The sequence below is a fragment of the Temnothorax nylanderi genome, unplaced genomic scaffold (genome assembly GCF_030848795.1).
Source record: "Temnothorax nylanderi isolate EJ_2023f unplaced genomic scaffold, tnyl_v1.0 TNYL_tig0739_pilon, whole genome shotgun sequence".
NCBI lineage: Eukaryota > Metazoa > Arthropoda > Insecta > Hymenoptera > Formicidae > Temnothorax > Temnothorax nylanderi.
In genome coordinates, this window is record NW_027249801.1 from 48601 (window position 1) to 72821 (window position 24221).

The 24221-nt window shown below is 34.4% G+C and overlaps 1 protein-coding gene and 1 pseudogene across 2 annotated transcripts; one reads left to right on the forward strand and one right to left on the reverse strand.

The window, feature by feature from the left end:
• Nucleotides 1–4673: 4673 nt before the first annotated feature.
• Nucleotides 4674–13689, reverse strand: LOC139785105 (uncharacterized). Of its 2 annotated transcripts, XM_071724253.1 has the most exons (5): nt 13471–13689; nt 12645–12833; nt 12417–12562; nt 6070–6421; nt 4675–5418 (listed from the first exon to the last, which is right to left on the reverse strand). In XM_071724253.1, the coding sequence occupies exons 2-5, from the start codon at nt 12820–12822 to the stop codon at nt 4883–4885; spliced, it is 1212 nt and encodes a 403-aa protein (XP_071580354.1). In that variant the 5' UTR covers nt 12823–12833; nt 13471–13689; the 3' UTR covers nt 4675–4882. The 2 variants fall into 2 exon arrangements, with proteins under 2 accessions (XP_071580356.1, XP_071580354.1); XM_071724255.1 differs by lacking the exons at nt 12417–12562; nt 12645–12833; nt 13471–13689 and adding exons at nt 6678–6952; nt 7097–7344 and having other exon boundaries at nt 4674–5418.
• Nucleotides 13690–14065: 376 nt separating this feature from the next.
• Nucleotides 14066–18198, forward strand: LOC139785109 (uncharacterized; annotated as a pseudogene).
• Nucleotides 18199–24221: the final 6023 nt, after the last annotated feature.

The following is a 24221-nucleotide window of genomic DNA, read 5'->3' on the forward strand; positions in this document are numbered from 1 at the left end:
AATATTGATCTACGGCCGAGAGTCGGCTCAGTACTGGGCATGTATTGGGTCGACTTAGAAAATTTTCGCTCGGGTGGCGCCGGAGGTAACAACCGCGCGAAAGCAACACGCCGCGATGGGAGTTTTCGCTAGAGCCCACGCCGGAGGTAACGACCGCGTTCATGCCGTCGTCGTCGCTCTCAGCGGTCAAGTCCCGATGGTCTCAATATTTCGCCTCCAGCGCCCGTAATGAGTCTCTTAAGGTAGCCAAATGCCTCGTCATCTAATTAGTGACGCGCATGAATAGATTAACGAGATTCCCACTGTCCCTATCTACTATCTAGCGAAACCACTGCCAAGGGAACGGGCTTGGAAAAATTAGCGGGGAAAGAAGACCCTGTTGAGCTTGACTCTAGTCTGGCACTGTAAGGAGACATGAGAGGTGTAGCATAAGTGGGAGATGGCAACATCGCCGGTGAAATACCACTACTTTCATCGTTTCCTTACTTACTCGGTTAGGCGGAGCGCGTGCCCCGAGGGCTTCGTGCCCCGGCGGTCACGGTGTTCTAGAGCCAAGCGTGTCAGAGTGGCGTGAGGCCTCGCGGCCGATCGCCGTTAATACTCCCGCGTGATCCGATTCGAGGACACTGTCAGGCCGACCGTGCGTAAGACCGTGCGTCGCCGATCGCTCGGCCGGCCGGTTGGGTACTATAAGAGGTGCGGTGCGCTCGGCGAGCCGAGCGACACGAGCGATACGTACGGACGTGCAAACGCGTTTCGCTTGGTCCGTACAAATGTGTAAAACGTTTGTGCACAACGCATTCCATGGAATACGTACACGAAAGGGGCACATACGACGAAGTCGATGCGGGGAGCATCGTTTCCCGTTCGCTCGCGCTCGTAGTCAATCGCCACCGTCGTGTAATTTATACGAACACAGCATTGCCACGAGTATCGAAAGACCGAATTGGACTTGGAGAAATTCTCGCTCGAGCGGCGCCGGAGGTAACAACCGCGCGAAAGCAACACGCCGCGAGGGGATTTAGAAAGCTTTTTGCTCGAGCGGCGCCGGAAGTAACGACCGCGGCACGAAAGCAACACGCCGCGAGTATGATATGGCAATCAGTGTTATTCCCGTACTAGTACTCTGTGTCGGGCCAAAGTTGGCGCCAAGAGTTGGCCCAATACTGGCAATTAGTGTTGTCCCCGTATTAGTACTCTGTGTCGGGCCAAAGTTGGCGCCAAGACTGGGACCCGTGTTATCATTCCGACATTGCCCCGGTAATGACCCCGATCTTAGCTTGTACTGGCCCAGAATTGTCAGCCAGTACTGGTAACTCTGGCACCAGTACCAAGCCAGCACTGAGCCTTTATGAAATTCGCACATGGGCAGTTATTCAATCAATATTGCGTTGATATGAGTGCAAAAGTGATTACTAAACGATTAAATTTTATTCGGGCACATCAAAAAACATTACGAGCTGAAAATTATATACATTTGAGAGATGCTGTAAATGAAGACTTTAATGTGGCGGATATAGGGCAACTGGTTATTTTACCATCCACATTTACAGGATCACCTAGATATCTCCGTGAGCGGACACCCTTACATATGTTCGTAATTACGAAAGACCTGATTTATTTATCACATTCACGTGCAATCCAGAATGACTTGAAGTTAAAACAGAATTGTATTCCGGTCAACGTCCAAGTGAAAGACACGACATTGTTGCGAGAGTGTTTCAATTAAAAGTACAACAACTTATGAAAACCATAACAAAGAAGGACATTTTTGGTCAAGTTCGATGCTACATGTTTTCAATTGAATGGCAGAAGAGAGGTTTGCCTCATGCCCACATTTTAATTTGGTTAGTCGACAAAATAAAATCTGATGAAATAGATAGCATTATTTCAGCTGAAATCCCCAATAAGGATGAAGATCCATTACTTTACGACATAGTATGCAAGAATATGATCCACGGTCCATGTGGAGCCGTCAATTCCTCATCACCTTGCATGTCAAACGGTACATGTTCAAAAAGATATCCCCGTGGATGGTGGAATGGATGAAGTTTTATTGAATGCTATGTTAGCATATGAAAGGGAGCAAGCAGAAAATGTTAAACGGAAGACTAGGGAAAAGAGCCCTGAAAAGCGTTTACGGTAAAAAATTTTAAAGATGTATATTTGTTGTCTTTTAAAAAATATTGTTAAAAAAAATTATTCTTTGTATAGGAAGCGAAAGTGTAACGAAAAAGATGAGGAAAAAGATAAGAATGTATAAAATTTACTGCAGAAGAAAGAATAAAAAAATAACTTGAATGTTAAAATGCTTTATATATATAAAAATATTTATTAATTTAAAATTGAATAAATAAAATTTTATTTTAAAAATATCTCTTTTTTTAAATGATTTGGTATTCAAGATCTCGAATATATCGTATTCATGTATTCACTTATTATAAATGGTGATTGGTATATCGTTCGCCTGTCTTATGTGTGGCATGCTTCATATGTATGTGTCAACTTGCGAGGTTCGTTTCGCAAATGACTAAAAACTTACATAATTATTAAAAGTACCCAGGTAGCAAGGTGACGTCTATTTAACGTCATTTTTTGGTCATGTTCTGACGATTGCGACGTTATGAAATGACGTCAAAGTGCCGTAAAAATGACGTACTTTTGTCTCATCTCCGTGACGTCATATATTGACGTCACTAATACGTAATTAATGACGTCGCCGGGACGAAATAAAAGTACGTCAGATTTTGAACATTTGGACGTCATCTTGGAATGGCAGTCACAAGACTGACCATAAAATGTCGTCAAATAGACGACAACTTTTTAATCTACATTATTTTTTATGAAATTAAAATGTTAAAATGTCCACTTGATAAACGTTTATAAAAAAACGTTTTTCTTCTTTATCTATGAAAAAAAAACGCTTTTTTAACTGTTTCTTTACGTATCATGTGCATATAGCCCCGCTCTCTCAAGGCGGTCACCCATCCTAGTACAGTACCGCGCCCGTGTTGCTTGACTTCGATGATCCAGTGAACACCCTGGCGGAAAAAATTCTCCAACTTTTTATGCAACAACTGCGCCAAACTACAACCAATTACGAAAAAAAATACGCAAAAACTACAAGTAAAGTAGAGATTCTACATGGAAATAAGAAGTTTTAATGCTAAACAATGCTAAGATTACAACTAATCACAAGAAAATGCGCGATTTCGAAAACTTTCTTAATTGTTTGTAGATGAGCGTAAAAAATTCTCAAACATTTTTAACAACTCCGCCAAACTACAAGTAACTACGACAAAAAATCCGCGGAAACTACAACTAAATTAGAGATGCAATTAACTTAATGCCAAACTACGCTAAAATTGCAACTATTCACGAGAAAATGCGCGGTTTCGGACAGTTTTTTTATTTGTTGTAGATAAGCATAATAAGACATAGAAATCATTAATTATGCGTAGAAACTGGTTGCGCATAATTTCTACGTTTTTCTCCGTCTAATTACAACTTAAGATGACATTTTATGGACAGTAGAGCAGCAGCGGCAGATCGTACTGATTGGCTACAAAATATAGAAGTTCTCGAGTTTTTAGAAATTCTCTGTCTTGTAGTCAATCGGTACGATCTGCTGCTGTTGTTCACTGCCCATGAAATGTCACCTTCATACATATAAATCTACGTAATAATTTTAATAAACTTGATCCAGTATACATAAAATCTACGTAATAATTTTAATAAACTTTATTCAGTATACATACATACATACATGTTGAGATCACTTGCTTATGCAAGATTTACAAACACACAGGTCAATTTACCGGAAAGTTCTCATAGAACAATGACGCCAAACTCTCCGATGTAACGTAACATATTAACGGATTAACGCAAACGTGCATCGTTGGTATAAAAAAACAATTTATTAGGAAATAAACTCTTGAATGCAAAATCTGTCTCTTATGCGCAGCGCTCGATACTACGAGATCTTAATAGGCTTTATCAATTATATAATCAAATATATAAAAAAATATATAATCAAAATTTCCATAATCCAACTTTTCTGCAAAATAATCTAAGACTAAGGGATTTATAATTAAGGGACATAAGTTTTTGAGGCGATGTGTTTCCTACATGTACGGGGATCCAAGATTTCAAAATCCAAAGATTCTAAAAGCAGAAAACTCCCGAGACATCCGAGCTTAAGAACTAATGAATTTAAAAACACGAAAATTCTTTAGATGCTTTTTACATGGATTTTACGAATAAGATCCTAAAAATATTGTGTGAACACTTACAATTTTGTAGGTTTACATTGATCATTAAACAAAAATATTTAGTATTATGTATCTATATGTTATACAAGAAGTGTTAACTGTAGTTTATATAAAAGTAGTTTATATAAAAGTAGTTCATATAAAAAAAAACAACGTACATATTAAACTAAATCACAAAATACTTTGATTAAATTGCACGTTTCACGAACACACTTAGCGCATAATGAAAGGAATAGGGGACAGTTCAATATTAATGTATGAAATTCATATGTAATTTATTAACACAGAATAGACGAACAGAGAAATAGCGCTAAGAAACAGTGATGAAATTTTATTCTATTTCTGTTCCATATGCACAATGAATATGTTAATATTAAACATATTCATTGTGCATATGGCATACAGAAATAGAATAAATTTCATCACTGTTCCTTAGCGCTATTTCTCTGTTCGTCTATTCTGTATTAATAAATTACATATGAATTTCATACATTAATATTGAACTGTTCCCTATTCCTTTCATTGTGCGCAACCCCTTAAAGTACGCTTTGGCTCTAAATAAAAGGAAAACAAATAAATGATTTCTGACTCATATATAAACTTTACATTAATCACACCTCACTTACAGCTTCTGAACTCTCAGAGCAGGAATGCTCACTATCTGACTTGTCGTCTCCAGAAACTTCCAAATTTTGTAAATGTTCAGTTGTAGGGTTTTTCTTTTTTGTCACTTCAGGATTGGGCGTTTTTATAGCCTTGTAATTAATTTTCTTCCTGGCTGCTGAAATTGCCCCGTTGAAGTATTTGTTCAGTTTAGTTCTATTCATTTGCTCCTCAATAAAAGTCTGCGGCATATGTCTCTTATCTCTCATCCAATGGCAAAACAATGATGAAACTGCACTTTTTTTAGTAGGAGTTAATATCGGTTCCTTAACATTACGTTGTTCACGCACAGAACGTTCAGCCAGCTTGTCGGGTCCCCAGACAGCATAGCATGCACTTCTTATGAATGAGCTGAACTCTTTTTCACGCATAAGTTCCTCGTAAATCATTGTAGGTATCCAAACATCATCTCCTATATGGGTTGTTCGTTCTTTTAACGCATTAATTTTATTCTTATATTGAGGTGCATTATCACCAATATTATCTGCAATTATTAGAAACATTGAAACGTATTATAAATGTAGAATTTAATAATATAAAAATAAAATAATTAAGGACTCTCAATAATAATAAGAACATAAAAGAAAAATTGGCAATAAGAGAGTCGACGCGATTATTAGTGCGTAATGTCAAAATAAGACACAGATATATTTTCATATTACAAGTTTCCGGACGTTTCGGCTCTTTTTCGAGCCATCCTCAGCAGTACAATAAACCATTCTCCATCATAACCATGAGCTTTCGGATTAGGAGGTCGGAAAACCATGAAAACTAAATGATTGCTATCAGATAGTCCGGAGAACGGAAGGTGGTCAACAATATAAAATAACATTAAAAATACATTAAAGATTGAAGTGTCCATGACATGTTGTTGTCACGATAGATCGCACGACACTCAATATAGCAATCATTTAATTCTCATGGTTTTCCGACCTCCTAATCCGAAAGCTCATGGTTATGATGGAGAATGGTTTATTGTACTGCTGAGGATGGCTCGAAGAAGAGCTGGAACGTCTGGAAACTTGTAATATGAAAATATATCTGTGTCTTTTGACATTACGCACTAATAACCGCGTCGACTCTCTTATTGCCAATTTTTCTTTTATATTCTTAATAGTATAAAATAAATTCTTACCATGAATCGTACGGTTGCTGATCGTTTCTAGAATAGTAACGATATCTTTTCCGGTTTTTTCGGTAAGGTTGTAATTTCCAGATTTTTTTAAAGTATCATATTGTTCTTCCCAATGCCTTGCTCTGTTTTCAGCATGTTTCAGTTTCTGTAAACATTCATCTAATTCTCTTTGTTTTTCTTTTAGTAAATCATTACTTGAACACTTGTCTTCTTCATTATTAGAAGCATCGGATGCTTCACTCCCAACATCAGCACTGGAATGTAACGACCGCTGCTTAGATGCACTTACATAAGCAGCAATAATAGAAGTATTAGTCTCCTTTGTAGATTTTTTACAAAGCTCTTGATCAATCTAAAAATAATTTATTAAAAAATTACATGAATTCTGAATAACACACGCAGCAAATATAAGAAAGTGTTTCAAACTAAGGTTTCACGATTCTGAATCGATTCTTTTCCGAACAAATTTGGAGAAAAAGGGTTGTTCGTGTTGCTTGCATCCCAGTGAAAACAACCTAGTCAAAATGATGTCAAAGTGACATCATTTTACTTGGTTACCTAATGCATTAACCAAATTAAGGATTGTATACGTCATAATGTTTCTGTACCACGAGTCGCAATGAAGCCTTGAGAATCAGATTTGAATGACGAAACATTTCAGTTTTAATTATTCTGTCATGATAATTCTGTCATGATGAATCTGTATCGGGAAACGTCACATCCCAAAAACCTTTAAAAAGATTATATTTATTATATATAACATAAAAAGTGATAATAAAATAAAATATTATATAGGCCAGTCATATTAGAGTAATTTAGGGGGTTAACCTTCCAATTACTCTTTTCAGGTTGCAACCACCATGAATCGCTTTGATTTAAGGTGCTGTAAGTGGGATTAATTTTGCTTCGCATAATTAATGCGCATTAAAAAGTTATTAACAATATTATCAACAAAATACGCAATTTTTTTTATTTTTTCTCAAATATCTCGAAAACTAAGCAAGATAGGGTAACTAACTATACGTACCTTTTTTGTAGAGCGTAAAATTATCTACAATAATGATCTGAACAACATTTATCGTCAAGTCAGTCGTTTAGCTTGCACGCGCCGTCAAAGTCCGAGACTCGGATCTCGAAAACCCTCGATTTCATCGTTTTTTTTATGTTGCGTCGGTGATTTTTTTCAGTCATTTAAAATGGAATTAAAAATTCCCAAAAAATCACACATCATCTGAGAACTACAAAGAATACTTTTCAGGGTATAACCGATTTTTTAGACCCTTTTTCTTTAGTTTGTAGATATGTAAGCAAAAAATTTTGATTTTTGGACTACTCTTAGTTTTTCGCTGTTTTCAGACCTTAGAATTTATTTGAGACGAATTTTATCGTATGCATCTTGTTGTGGACAAAATTTGCAACAAAAAAGGACCCTTGTATTTTTTTCGTACGACGAACGCTGATTTTTTTTATTGACGCGCAAAGTTATCTAATATTGCGTATAGGTCGGATAACGCTCGTTTTACACTTAAATAATTATTTTTTATTAAAATTTACGTAATTTTTCGCATTATTATTGAACCATATTGCAAAGCCGTTTTTCAACGCATTCTCTCATGTTTAATTATTTATTAACAAATTGTTTATTTAAAAATTATTATTAAACAATTAGAAAAACATGTTATAATCGTTGCACTCGTCGTCTCATATCAACTCGAAAAATGTTTTTAAAAAATTTATTCATATTATTTTATAACATTTATTCAACATACAGACAGTGCATCTTTTGACTATTTTCCACACCACCTCTGAGGTAAAGTCAATGGTGCGTTTTTTTTCTGTGGTTTCCCCAGTAGGCCTAATAACATGTTTTTCTAATTGTTTATAATAATTTTTAAATAAACAATTTGTTAATAAATAAGTAAACATGAGAGAATGTGTTGAAAACGGCTTTGCAATATGGTTCAATAATAATACGAAAAATTACGTAAATTTTAATAAAAAATAATTATTTTAGTGTAAACAAGCGTTATCCGACCTGTACGCAATATTGGATAACTTTGCGCGTCAATAAAAAAATCAGCGTTTGTCGTACGAAAAAAATACAAGGGTCCTTTTTTGTTGCAAATTTCGTCCACAACAAGATGCATATGATAAAATTCGTCTCAAATAAATTCTAAGGCCTGAAAACAGCGAAAAAACTAAGAGTAGTCCAAAAAATCAAAATTTTTTGCTTACATAGCTACAAACTAAAGAAAAAGGGTCTAAAAAATCGGTTACACCCTGAAAAGTATTCTTTGTAGTTCTCAGATGATGTGTGATTTTTTGGGAATTTTTAATTCCATTTTAAATAACGGAAAAAAAATCACCGACGCAACATAAAAAAAAACGATGAAATCGAGGGTTTTCGGGATCCGAGTCTCGGACTTTGACGGCGCGTGCAAGCTAAACGATTGACTTGACGATAAATGTTGTTCAGATCATTATTGTAGATAATTTTACGCTCTACAAAAAAGGTACGTATAGTTAGTTACCCTATCTTGCTTAGTTTTCGAGATATTTGAGAAAAATAAAAAAATTGCGTTTTTTGTTGATAATATTGTTAATAACTTTTTAATGCGCATTAATTATGCGAAGCAAATCTAATCCCACTTACAGCACCTTAAATCAAAGCGATGCATGGTGGTTGCAACCTGAAAAGAGTAATTGGAAGGTTCGATGTCTAATATGACTGGCCTATATACCTTCTGGTGTATTTGGTCGCTCATATTTCCGTCGATGTCGTGAGCATCGATTTTTACGTTTTTGTAATTCTTCTTCTGACAACGACAAAGACTTATAATACTAAAAATCAAATATCATAAATTACTTTTTTATGAGAAAAATATTTATATATTTATATTTATATTTATATTTACTTATTTATATTTATATTTATATTTATTTATTTATATTAACATTTATTTTTTAATTTATATTTATATTAATTTATATCAGGGTTGAGTAAATAAATATATTTTTTTAACTAAATCAAGTTAAAGTTAATGGCTTATAAATTTAATTTAGTTACGTTAAAACTTAAAAGTTACATGAATAAAAAAAACTAACTCAGTTAAAAGTTACGTTAAAATTAGATTAACTCAAGTTAAATTAAAAGTTAATTTTGAAAAGCATTATTTATACTACATTAGAAAGTCGTAATTTTTTAAAGTTAGATTACCCAAAACAATTATAATGTAGAATATGTAGATTATCAAATAAATTCAATACTTTATTTGTACATAATTTTATATGAAATAACAAAGAAATATTATTTTTATGTGGAATTGTATTTTTTCTTTTACAATTCTTTTCTTTTGCATTGATACATCTTTAACTTAGGAAAAAACTGAATAAGTTAAAGTTTATATGTTTTAAAATGACTAGTTAAAGTTAAAAATTAAATTATTTTAAATTAACTAAGTTAAGTAAAAAGTTATTAACTTTTTAACTTTATTAAACTTTTAACTTTTTAATTTGTTACTACTCGACCCTGATTTATATATATATTTTTTTATTTATTTATATTTTATATAACTATATTGTTAATATTGCATTACTTCTCTGCATTCCCAGCAATCCCAGCCTTTTAACTTTGCTCTGTCAGCTTTACATCGCATGTTAAGCTGCTTTGAAATATTTGAATTCTTGATTGGATAAAATGCAAGTCGAGATTGTTTCAGTCTCTTTCTTAGATATGGTCTACATAATATTGGACTTTTTTGACAGATTATTTTCGTCTGTATTTTTGTGCAAAGATTTATTTGCATCTGATGAATCAGTTTCCGTATTGGAATTAAAATGAATAGGACTTATATTAATTGTATCTTCATCCTTTGTATATTCATCCTTTGTTTTCGTACAACTATTAACGGTCGTCATTTTTGGGATTAAAAATCGCTACAAAATCACATGTACGTAAACAATAATTAATCGATGAATGAAATTATGTTTACACATAAATAATACCGAATTTTGCTTATATTTCAGGGAGTTCGAAGTTTTGCTTTTCTCGATATATCTCAAACACTAATCGAAATATCAAAAAATGTTTTATACAAAAATTTCATAGTAAAAATACCTCTATTTAACTGCATTAATAATATTTTGAAAAAATAATTTTTTGAAAAAAATTTTTTTATTTGTAGAAAAAAAATTTTCTTAAAAATTTTATTACTATGATTAAATAAACATGTTTTTACCATGAAACTTTTGTATAGAACATTTTTTGATATTTCGAATAGTGTTCGAGATATATTGAGAAAAGCGAAAAACCGCTACACACATAGGGATGATTTTATCCCTTAGAATCGTCTTTGGGCAGCCAAAATTTCTAAATTCATCTATTTACTCCCCCCCCCCCCCTCTATATGTATGGCAAGTTTCATCAATATCAGAAAAGTGCGAAGAGTGCCACACAACACAAACAAGCCAATTTTTTGGGGAAAAAATGGAATTGATTCCGAATCGTGCATCCATATTTCAAACTCTTTGCAAGTTATGTATCTAATAATTAAACGATTGTCATAAAAATAATCTTATGTATCATTTTATACACATAAAAAATGTTATTAATGATAAAAATCAATATATCTATAAATACTCGCATATTACGAATAGGCCAGTCATATTAGACAAATTTAGGGGGTTAATCTTCCAATTAATCTTCCCAGATTGCAACCACTATGAATCGCTTTGATTTGAGGTGCTATAAATGGGATTTATTTTGCTTCGCAAAATTAACGTAAAATAAGAAGTTATTAACAATATTATCAACAAAAATGCGATTTTTTTATTTTTTTCTCAAATATCTCAAAAACTAAGCAAGATAGGGAACTAACTATACGTACCTTTTTTGTAGAACGTAAAATTATCTACAATAATGATCTGAACAACATTTATCGTCATGTCAGTCGTTTAGCTTGCACGCGCCGTCGAAGTCCGAGGCTCAGATCCCGAAAACCCTCGATTTCATCGTTTTTTTTATGTTGCGCCGGTGATTTCTTTCCGTCATTTAAAATAGAATTAAAAATCCTAAAAAAATCACATCATCTGAGAACTACAAAAAATACTTTTCAAATGATGTGTGATTTTTAATTCCATTTTAAATGACGGAAAAAAATACCGGCGCAACATCAAAAAAAACGATGAAATCGAGGGTTTTCGGGATCAGACTTTGACGGACTTTGACGGCGCGTGCAAGCTAAACGACTGACTTGACGATAAATGTTGTTCAGATCATTATTGTAGATAATTTTACGCTCTACAAAAAAGGTACGTATAGTTAGTTTCCCTATCTTGCTTAGTTTTCAAGATATTTAAGAAAAAATTAAAAAATCGCGTTTTTTGTTGATAATATTGTTAAAAACCTTTTATTCCGCGTTAATTTTGCGAAGCAAAATAAATCCCACTTATAGCACCTCAAATCAAAGCGATTCATGGTGGTTGCAACCTGGGAAGATTAATTGGAAGGTTCGATATCTAATATGACTGGCCTAGAATATTAGCAGTAGTGTTAGTATGTCATTTTAATCGAAGATAAAAACATTTAGAAAAAATTAGGTACTTGCACATTGCTTCCTCATCATTTTTAAGTGTACAAATTAGAAATTTGCACATTGCTTTTAATTCGGTCACAAAGCTCCTCTTATGAAGAAGCTTGTATTTTATTTGACGCAAATTATCAGTATTTATTAGGTTGGCTTCCTCATAGAGGAAGCTTTATATGAGCGAATTAAAAGCAATGTGCAAATCTGTAATTTGCACACTTAAATATGATGAGAAAGCAATGTGCAAATATCTAATTTGCATACTTCTTTTATTTTTATATAATTTTCATAGAAAATTTACAAAAGCCTAATCAGTTTTTCTTCATTCAAAATTTTATAGATAAAGAATCTCTTTATCTCTTCAGGATTCATTTTGTGAGAAATGTCCGTGGTAGCTCTAACTTTTGCAAATTTTGAGATATCGGGCTATTTCTAATTCTATTATTATTCTTCAGTCTTTTCTATTCCTATTTAATATATAATTCTTTAAAATTTGGTTGATTAGTTGTTGAGTTACAGACAAATATCTAAATTTGAAAATTCAAGGAATCCGTACATACAGAAGTTCTTTAAAGCCGGGTCTAATCAACCAAATCTTAAATAATTATATATTAAGTAGGGGTAGAAAAGATTGAAGAATATAATAGAATTAGTAATATCGGGGATAGCTCGATATCTCAAAATTTGCGAAAGTTAGAGCTACCACGGACATTTCTCACAAATTCCTAAAAAAATTTTTCAAATAATGATGTATTTTTTTACCTTTCTTTTTTTAACAATATTGCTGATTTCATTTTCCTTTTCCTGACTGAGTAAAGATTCATCATTGTCATGAATTATAGACGTTGTTAATTTTGGAACTCGAACTCTTTTTTCACTTAATTTCATCTTGAGTTCTGCTTCTGTATCTATGAGGCGAAAGTGAGAACATACAAAGTTAGAATGATTTTGAATAGACAAACTCTTGATCGAATATGTATGTACTTTTACCTCCTAACTTTAAAACTTGACAAGTTTGTTTTTTTCCATCAGGCAGTATTAATTTATCAGTATTTTTTTTATACGTATCAGTTTTTGAATCATAATTGTCAATATTAAATTTGTAAATATCTGCTGTACGCACAGTACGATATTTTTTGGTTTGTGGCACATATATATATGCAAACATAATGTTAATGTCTGTAATATAAATGAAATTATTGAAACAATATTGAATAAATCAGTGAGAAAACATGCATTTTGTAACACGTCGATTCTAAACGGAAAACACTCTTGCATAAAGGCATAATGCACAACGCATAAGGCAATGAACCAATCAGAGTTTTTTAATTCCATTGTGGCAATAGAAATTATTTATGCAAGAGTGTGTGCTTCCCACTTAAGGTCAATCCAGACAAACTTGCATATGTGCATAGGCATGTAAAGAAATGGATTGGTCTATATACATCTGCATAAGGAAATAGACGAATCCATTTGCACCTATGCAAGTTTATCTGGATAAACCTTTAAGATAACGTTCCAAAACGTCCTCAAAAGGAAAATTTTACTCGATATAATCAAGAGACACGGTAGTGTCTCGCGCCAAGTACACGCAAAGCGAGACCGCACCGTGACTCTTTTACGCGACGCGACGAGTTGCGAGTACTCGAGACGTTGAGATATAGGATACGTTACATATAACTATATATTTCGAGTAGAATTTTCCTCGGGAAGGACGTTTTGAAACCAAACCTAAGAACATAACCTTGCAAAGTATAATGAGGATTATTTCATAAAATATACCATGTGTGTTAAAACATGCTATCAAAATACTTACTTTTATCGTAGTAGCCGTAATCGGCGTGTCTCGGCAATGTCGCCGTAGGCCACGAATGGCGCCGTTACAAGAATGCGATGTACTTGTACTTGCTTGCGTGTTACGTGAGAGAAACTCCCGGACTGTTTCGTCGATTATTTTCTCTGTTTATACACAATCGCGCGTTCTTGAGTGTACTTGCTTGCGTGTTACGTGAGAGAAACTCCGGGCTGTTTCGTCGATTATTTCTCTGTTTATACACAATCGCGCGTTCTTGAGTGTACTTGCTTGCGTGTTACGTGAGAGAAACTCCCGGACTGTTTCGTCGATTATTTTCTCTGTAAATTATTCTTGAGTTGATGCCGTAGCCATGTGGCCGTAGGTTCGTCCAAGGAACTTCGCGCCGCGCGGATCACGATCACTTCCCCCTGCGGCCTCGTCGCGTTCACGCATTGCACTGCACGTTTTCCGTTGAATGCGCGCGCAGTAGAAGCCTGAAGAGGCAGAGAGCGGCAGTAGCACGGAAGAGAACCACAAAATTGTGGACGTTACCTACGGGAGTCGGTAACAGCTAAATCCGCGGCCGTGGCTGCTCTCCGAGAGATAAGACTTCCAGTTGAGGTTATCATCGAGTAAACACGTTGTATCGTTGTGACAGTTTGTTCTATAGAAGCATACGACCGATTTCACCGTCTCCGATTAACTTGATCCTCCGATTAAACTCACTCTTCATCTCTTTCTAACTCTTCCCTTAGGAAGAAACGAAAAGTGAGTTTAATCGGAAGATCAAGTTAATCGGAGGCGGTGAAATCGGCCCTTAAAGTGATTTAACTGTGATTGCATGAATTGTATTACTTTGAGTTGAGTGAACGTTAAATTTATGTGTTTACGTGTAATAGAAAATGCCTCCACGGAAATATAAAAGATATTTTAGAACCTGATTCAACAGAGGATATCCCTCGTCAAACCCTTCATAGCAAAAGAAAGCGAGAAAATATCTCACCCAACAGAGAGGTAAATGGTTTTTTATGTCTACAAGCTTAAGCATCATCAATTATATACGTATATATATCCTTAAAATAATTACACCGAACTCTTTCTTGATGCTTTAATTGACACACACACACGCACACACGCACGCACGCACGCGCACACACACACACACACACACACACAACACACACACATACCACACGCACGCACACACACACACACACACACACACACCACACACACACACACACACCACACACACACACACACACACACACACACACACACACACACACACACACACACACTACACACAACGCTTATATATATATATATATATATATATATATATATATACATATATAATAAATAAATATTATATTACCTACGTAACGTTTTATTTATGTACATTACAGAAGATCAGTCACTCTCCGTCAATATCAAATCAGTCGGAACAAATGATATTGGAAGTGTGACAAAATCTGCATTCATCTCCTGTGAGTACAAAATGTATACAGACGTCTATACATTAAAATGTAAAATGTACTTCTTACATGTAATGATCTTTGTTTCAGGAGCAACATCATAATGACCATTTGATAATGATGCGAATTTGTTCGACGAAGATGCGTTATTTGAAAATCCCAGTTCTGAAGAAGATGAAACGATGAGGAAGTATGTTATAATCGATTAATGAAATCGAAATAAACTCGAATATTTGAGATCTACTTCTTCTTTAATAATAGATCTTTATGTTCAGGAGCAAACGTCATAATGAACCATTTGATAATGATGTGAATTTGTTCGACGAAGATGCGTTATTTGAAAATCCCAGTTCTGAAGAAGATGGAAACGATGAGGAAGTATGTTATAATCGATTAATGAAATCGAAATAAACTCGAATATTTGAGATCTACTTCTTCTTTAATAATAGATCTTTATGTTTCAGGAGCAACATCATAATGAACCATTTGATAATGATGCGAATTTGTTCGACGAAGATGCGTTACTTGAAAATCCCAGTTCTGAAGAAGATGGAAACGATGAGGAAGTATGTTATAATCGATTAATGAAATCGAAATAAACTCGAATATTGAGATCTACTTCTTATATAATAATAGATCTTTATGTTTCAGGAGCAACATCATAATGAACTATTTGATGATGATGCGAATTTGTTCGACGAAGATGCGTTATTTGAAAATCCCAGTTCTGAAGAAGATGGAAACGACGAGGAAGTATGTTATAACATTGATAAAATCGAAACCTAGCAAACACAAAGTAACTGTTATAACAGTTAGTTATAATTTCCCACTCAACAATAACTGTTATATAACACACGCGTATATAACATTTTTATATTATTGAGTGGGACATTATAAGTAACAGTTATATAAGTGTTGCTGGAATAAACTGAAATATTTGAGATAAACTTAAATATTACTTTCTATTAACTCAACTGTTTTCTTATGTGATTGCAGATATTGGACAATCAGTATGATCGATTTCTGAGTAAAAAATTGTGCCCATGTTCAGCAACAACAAAAGGAGAAGCGCTAATAATGGCCACACTTATAGGTAGAAAACACTGTTTGACTTGGGTTGCGATACTTGACATCATAAATATGATAAATAAGTTGTACAGCAAGGATGTCTTACCAAGTTCAAAGTACAGTTTATTCAAACATTTTCCATTAGCTGAAGACACTATTAAAGTCCACTTATTTTGTCCAAGTTGCCAAAGATACCTCGGTGAACGACCAAACTTACGTTCGGCTAACGTAGTATGTCATGCCTGTGAGAGAGATATTGATGACGCTGCAATATCGTCATTCTTTATAACTTTAAATTTTACATGCCAGCTGCAAATTTTATTGAATAATCCAAATATTTCGAAACATTTAGACCACCGCTTTTCTCGGCGAAAAGAAAACAATAATGCATTAGAAGATATTTATGATGGCTATATGTACAAAAAATATTCTGCTCCAGGTAATCAGTTAGATTCCAGATGGAATTTGTCATATACTTTTAATACAGATGGATGTCAAGCAGCGAAATCAAGCAAAACATCTATTTGGCCTATATATGCTATGTTACATGAGTTGCCGTTGAAAATGCGATCAAAACATATGTTTCTAATCGGATTATGGGTACACAAGAAGAACCCAATATGAACACGTTTTTACGACCATTCGTCAATGAAGCAAACTCTTGGCGCGGGACGGTGTACAATGGAATCTGAACAACGAAATTATTACCAGTAAAGTCTACCCTATATGTTGCTGCGTGGATTCTGTTGCCCGACCTTGTATTTTGAACATGATTCGTTTTAACGGCTTTTACGGATGCAACTTTTGCGAACATCCTACCGAAGGTGTTGATGGGATACCGCCGCTATACTATGTCGACGTGTGTACCTCCGAATCGCACAGATACATCTATAAGATGTAGAATGCAAATACGTTAAATGGTGAAATTCTTCCAGTCATGAATATGGGAATTAAAGGTCCGTCGGTACTGATGAATCTGGAAGGATTTAATTTGGTAGATGGAATAGTACCTGATTATATGCACTCTGTTTTACTAGGAGTTATTCGACAATATACAGAGATGATATTAACGTCACGAGGGGAAGAATATTATGTTGGTTCGCCAAATCAGTTAGCTATAATAAATCAGCGTCTAACTTCTATCGACCACCAACATGTATCACACGATTACCAAGAACACTTGAAGAACGAAAGTGTTGGAAAGCTTCGGAATGGCGTTCTTGGCTCCTGTGGTACATGTTGATAGTCTGCGGGGATTACTTCCTATGAAATATTTGCGGCATGTGGCACTATTAATAACTGCCATTCATATATTATTACAAAAAATCCCGTAACAATAGAAAGTATTGATCATGCTCACCAGTTGCTGATTAAATTTCTGGTCCAATTGCAAAAGTATTTGGAAAATCTTCTATGACGTTCAATATGCACTTGCTCTTACACTTAGTACGAGCGTAAAGAACCTGGGGACCTTTGTGGACTCATAATACCTTTCCGTTTGAAAATGAAAACAGATTAGTACTTCAGATGAAGACTAGTCCATATCTTATAGCTGTACAGATTGCGAGGAGATATTTCTTTTATAAACAACTGCCCATGCACTTGAACAAGTTTCCAAACGGTAATGATTTATAGACTTTTGTGAACATTATTTTCAAAACAGGTTGAAATATGTTTGTAAAATTGACGATTGTGTATTACTTGGATCAGGTAAAGACTATACTTTAACTTTAGAAGAACAAATTGTTTTGGAAGTGCTATATCTTGCAAAGTATTCCATAAAATGCTTTGCCACGGACTTCGTTTCACAAGTGAAATTACACGCGAGCGAATAAGTCCAATGATTCTATCATTGTTACTCGAGACGGTACGAAAGGTATAATTACAAATATATGTTTTTATGAGATCACTGAAAATGATCGAGTGTAAAAAAAGTTGTTGTGTTTTTTCGAAAAATTAATGTATCATGTCAACCGTATCTTGCAACCAATGATGTGATCGTAACTCATATTAGAGAATGTTTCATCACCGACGGTTTATTGGAGAATGTTCTCCTGCATTTATTCGAGATCACTGTATCATGATGACGTTGAATGATAAACATTATATTAGTGACATACCAAGAGGATGTCTTGGCGATTAATATCGATATTATTTTCTTCCTAATTTTGTTAATAATAGTAATATCTGTAACAAATCTTTGTAATACAAATAAAATTAATGTATTATAAAAATTGTGTTTTTTATTTCTCGATTTAGCTTTATTGTATATTTATCGAACAACTGTTGAAGATTGTAATTGATTGTAAAGTTATAATTTTAACGCCAATGTACGATTAACTACGTCTTATTTTGCAGAAGTTCATTGTATATTTTGAAAAAGCGTAGAAATATCTTACGCGAAACTACGTCTTATACAACATTAATAAATTTTTATTTTAATGCCAATGTACGATTAACTACGTCTTATTTTGCAGAAGTTTATTGTATATTTTGAAAAAGCGTAGAAATATCTTACGTGAAACTACGTCTTATTACACATTAATAAATTTTTATTTTAATGCCAATGTACTATTAACTACGTCTATTTTGCAAAAGTTTATTGTATATTTTTAAAAAATGTAGAAATTTCTTACGCGAAACTACGTCTTATTACAACATTAATAAATTTTATTTAATGCTATGTCGATTAACTACGTCTTATTTGCAGGAAGTTTTTTGTATATTTTGAAAGGTGTAGAAACATCTTACGCGAACTACGTTTATTACAGCATTAATTAAATTTTATTTTGATGAGAATTTACGATAACTACGTTCGATTGCAGCATTCATTGTATTTTCAAAAGTTGTAGAACTTTTTACGAGAAACTACGTTTTATTATGACATTACAATTTCGTAGTTTTTCCTACTATTCGTAATATTTCCTATTTGGTTGCAGAACTGCGTGATTTAACAGTAAAATCACGTAGTTCTTGTAGTTTTTTTTCCGCCAGGGAGACAATAGTTTTTTTGCATGTTAATATTTACATTTTTCATTGCAGCGTCATGAGATGGTACTGTGCTGTGTTTTCTCAAATCGTTAGCTTGAGCTCGCAGCGTTTTAAAGCAAACTTTGCAGTAAGCTTGATTTGGATCATTCCTGTTATATTCGGCTTTGGTCAGCCAACCTGGAAATAAAATGTATATTTATAATATATATACAGTACATACATAGTAAAGCGGGGAGCACACACTTCTGCATAACCCATAATGCGTAAGCATAAGAAAATTGATTGGTCCATGCACATGTGCATAAGAAAATAGACCAATCAATTTTCTTATGCTTACGCATTATGCGTTGTGCAGAAGTGTGTGCTCCCCGCTTAGTCTCATTAATCTTCTATCTTAAGTATCTATCTTAAGTAATTTTTATTACGCATTTTATTAAAGTTGGTATACTGATCAGTCTTCGGGTGATTTATTTTAACAATAAATGACTCACTTACCTTGTGCCCACGATTCTTTTTCCCAATTACGATTGTAATTGAAAACTCGGATCTTTGCGGTTTCTCAGTAGTCTTTGCTTCTTTTGCCTTATTCTTGCCTAGGCTTGCTTTTGACTTCTTCATTATGCCAATCGCGTCGACGAAACAATCGCAGAGACGAGCAGCCTCTCGTACGCTCGTTAAAAATAAATAACAAACTGTAACCTTATATGTAATTCGATTTATATGTAACGTATGAATCTTGAATCCATATCTATCTAACAGCACTGATAACCAGATAACTTAAACTGATAGCATGGCTCTTCAGACTCTTTTTTGTCTTGTCTAAAATAAAATACAATCAAGCTGTCGAGAACTCTAAAAGGGCGCCTTCAGCAGACAAAACAGATCAGTGAGCGCTCATTGGCTAGCAAGATTGCACATATTATTGGGTCTGTTCGCGTTGCTTGCACTTTTTGCACTCAGCATCTTCGCTTTCTCTCTCTCCAACGGCCGAATATATATTTTCCCTAGAGCGAAAACGTGAAAAGTGAAAATGTCATTTCATGTAACTAATCTCTTTCTATTGGTGTTGAATAGAAAGAGATAAACTTTTCACTTTCACGTTTCCGTCCTAGGGGAACGTGAAAAGTACTAGATATATAATCGATCCCAACGCGCCCATTTTATGATAGCCGAAAAAATCGCCTATTGGGCGATCAGTAGCCAGAAAATCGCCAGTCGCCAAATCTGAAAATCATATCGCCACCAAGAAACAAAAATAGCCAAATTGGCTATAAATCGCCACACCTGGGCACCCTGGCGCTGCGATATAATTGATGAACTGACTGACAGCGCGCTAAACGCACTGTCTGCACTGCACTGCACTGCGCTGCGATACTAACGCCGTTAGCCGCCAGTGTCGAAAAAGTGAAAGTGACATTTTTCTGTTATATATATGTTATATTGAGATGAGAGCGGTCGACGTAGAAGAAAGTATCTTAAAATAAAATTTTCAACATTTGGACTTTGCGTCGCAATATCTCCGCTCGTAGGGCACGTAGCGGAATATTATAACAGAAACCCCCCCCTAATTCGACCCCAAGCTATCGATCAAGCCTACTTAGAACTTGATCCGTTCACTCGTTATCGAGATCTCAACATCTCGTATACTCGCAACCCGTCGCGTCGCGTAAAAGAGTCACGGTCGGTCTCGCTCCGCGTATACTTGGCGCGAGACACTGCCGTGTCTCTTGACTTCAGATTATATTAAAATGATGATACGTATTTATTTAATTTATATTAAACATAAAATCTTTGGTCCATATTTATGTAAATAAAACTTATTGATGACAATAACTAAAAGTAGAACAAGCTGTACACGCCATGAGTTCGAACATGTCATATTAACTTGTTCCATTCCTTTCGTGTCAACATACCTCAAAGCCAATTAAGTTCCTTTGGGTCATATATATAACAAAAGCATAATATAAAAATATTTGTATACCTAAATGTAATCAACTAAATATTTTCGGTCTCCCCTAATCTATAAAATTTATAATAATCTTCGAAAAATGTATTGTCCTAAGATGTAAGAAATAATTATTTTAAAAGATAAATATACATCGTCCTAAGATATAAAAAAATACTGTTACACGAAAAAAAGAACATAGTAATCATTATTATTTCTTTGCTAAGAAGATTCACAGAATTATAAAAATTTGCTTAATCAACATTTGAAATATGAAAACGGAAATATACTTTTTACTAAAGAAAATTTAAAATGTAAACTAACGTTATATAATTTTACACTAAATATACGAAAAATTTTGTGTAAAAAGTCAATACATATTGAATTTGTAATATATTCTTCTTTTGTATAGTGTAAAATATGCAAGGTGAATATATTACTCGTCATTTATAGTGTCTGCTTCATCTCTCTTTCGTTTGCGTAAGTTGTAATGCGTGCTCGTAGACAAATTTCTATCAAAATCCGTAATATTACTGTCCATTGATTTTAAATTGGTCGTTCTAAATCTTTTTTTTATACAATAATTAAACAAGAAAAAATTAGTCGGTGTTTGAGAGGTTACAGTTACGGATACTGTAAAACATATATTGGAAGTTTTTAATCGATCCCCGTAGGGTTACAATTCTCATCCATCACTACCCCTCTCCTCTCACTTACCCTTTGGACCAACGGCTTAATTAACGTCTCTTCCCGAAAGATCCGGAGTCCAGTTTGCTCCGCACAAGAGCCCAGTTGTAAAACTATATATTAAATTGTATATATTTATATATCCTCCCTTTGTGTTGTGTCAAATATGCAAAGTAATATAATTACGGTAAATGTGCAGAATAGTGGCCTCTCCTTACGAAAAGAAGTACTAGCAATCAGTACTCAGTACTGAGTGATCAGTACTCGTAGTATTGAGAGTATTAGTATGTTAATACTCATGAATACTGCAGATGGTCAGTACTGTGTCTGTCAGTGCTTACAGTACTGGCAGTACTACAAGCAATAATACTCATTAGTACTTCAAAGTATTGAAGTGGTCAGTACTTTATTAGATTAATATTCGGAGTACTATCATGATAGTACTGCCAGTACTGTAAGAAACTAATAGGCACAGTACTGACCACTCTGCAATATTCATGAGTATTAACATACTAATACTGTTAATACTACGAGTACTGATCACTCAGTACTGAGTACTGATTGCTAGTACTACTTTTTCGTAACGTATCTTGGAATACTAAATTAATAAAATACTAAATTAACACACTAAACTATCAATATGACGTTATTTTGATATCTTGACTTTTTGTTCTACTTGGATATAATGCGTAAGTAGGGGAGAGTGGGCTCCCTTGAACCACGGGGTCCAATGTGACAGTGCGAGTTTTCTGTATTAACGTTCTGCAAAATAGTGACGGTGGGTAAGAAAAATTTTGTTTTCAAAACATATCTTCCATCAAAAAATTATGCCGAAATAAGCATATATACTTTAGTTAAAGGCAGATATGTAATTGGAGCCTTACAAAGTAAATTTTACTTGTCATAACTTTTTGATATGTATGGATTTCTAGGGATTCTACAGTTAAAACAAATTCATAAGAATTCGTCGGGATCTAGGTTCAATACCAACGTGCGCACAAAACGTTTAATTGTTCTGTATCTGAATTATTTACGATAAATAATATCGATGTTCAGTGGGGTCCAATGTGACGCAGGTTGATGGGGTCCTCTGTGCCACGCTTACAGACTATCTAACCTACCTACGTGACAGCGCGAGTTTCCGTAGTGTGTTTTGATCGCGGAATAGTAAATGTTAGTGCCTAAATTTCCTATAAAATAAAATAATTTTCATTGATAATCATATCCACTTTTCATTTTCTCTTTTTTTCACCCTTTAGTTACAGTTACATGTAATCGAGTCGCTGTGAGGCAATATTCGTTGATCTCTGCTAGGTTACGACAAAAAGTGAGGTTATAGGACTTTGTTTTCAGTTTTCAATTTCTTAGGTCATCTGAAGAAACAATATGACACGATTATTGATAAATTGGTTCTCTAGCACAGTCTTGGTTTTCAATTGACCAAAGATTTGTAATAAACAGGATTTAAACAGATCTTTTCTACGTGTCACAGGGTATATCCTACCTTTCACATTACATGTCACAGTGTACCCTACGCTATGCTCAATCGACCCCACGCGTGGGGTCCACTGTGACAAACGCAGCATTTCGAAATATCATATTTTGCAAAATATTTCTGAAAATTTACTTCTTAAATCATTTACAAACAAAGTTTATTATATAAACATCAAATAGTCTCATTTATATTATAATGAAGTTATTGAAAATCATTTTTAATGTGATTTGAAAAAACGTGGTTCAAGGGTGCCCACTCTCCCCTACTGCGCCTGTACCACACGTTGTATCCCACGATTATTCGATAAGTACTAAAAAATGGGCACAGTAACAACTGTGCCGCAAGCAACACGTAGAACTACGTCACTGTCATTATTTCATGTTAAAGTATTCGTGATCAAGAGAGGCCAAGTTCCACACAGGGCTGTAGCGCTGATTCATCATTATTGACTATTTATTTATTTATTTCATTATTTATTCATTTTTTATTGCATTATTGCTTCCTCCATGAGAAAAATAAAATATTTTGATGAAAAGTGTGTGTGTGTGGTGTGTGTGTGTGTGGTGTGTGTGTGGTCTGTGTGTGTAGTGTATGTGTGGTGTGTACGTGCGGTGTGTGTGGTGTGTGTGGTGTATGTGTGTGTGTGTAGTATGTGTGGTCTGTGTGTGTGTTGTGTGTGTGTGTGGGGTATGTGTGTGTGTGTGGTGATGTGTGTGATGTCTGTGTTGTGTGTGTGTGTGTTGGGTGTGTATATGTGTGTTGTGTGTGTGTGTGTGGTGTGTGTGTGTGTGGTGATTTCTAACGCTGCTGTATCGAAGAGTAAGAATAAGGGTTCCGACTTATCTTATCATAAGGGACTTCTTAAGCTTAAAATGAGATATTATTTATTATTCTACGATTATTAGTTTCGAAGATACAAACGTTCAAAGTATAACATATTTTCGTTGCATCGACAAAAAATTAGTAAACTTTCTAACGCTGCTGTATCGAAGAGGTAAGAAATAAGGGTTCCGACTTGTCTTATCATAAATGGGACTTCTTAAGCTTTAAATGAGATATTATTTATTATTCTACGATTATTAGTTTCGAAGATACAAACGTTCAAAGT

Bases quoted from the DNA above. Each gene is read 5' to 3' on its own strand.
- LOC139785105 (XM_071724253.1), bottom strand. From the start codon at position 12,822: ATGTTTGCATATATATATGTGCCACAAACCAAAAAATATCGTACTGTG. The intron at 6,422-12,416 runs GTAAAAAAATAC...AATTATTTTTAG, and splicing joins ATATTGTTAAAAAAAGAAAG to ATTGATCAAGAGCTTTGTAA. The intron at 5,419-6,069 runs GTAAGAATTTAT...TAATAATTGCAG, and splicing joins CAGCAACCGTACGATTCATG to ATAATATTGGTGATAATGCA.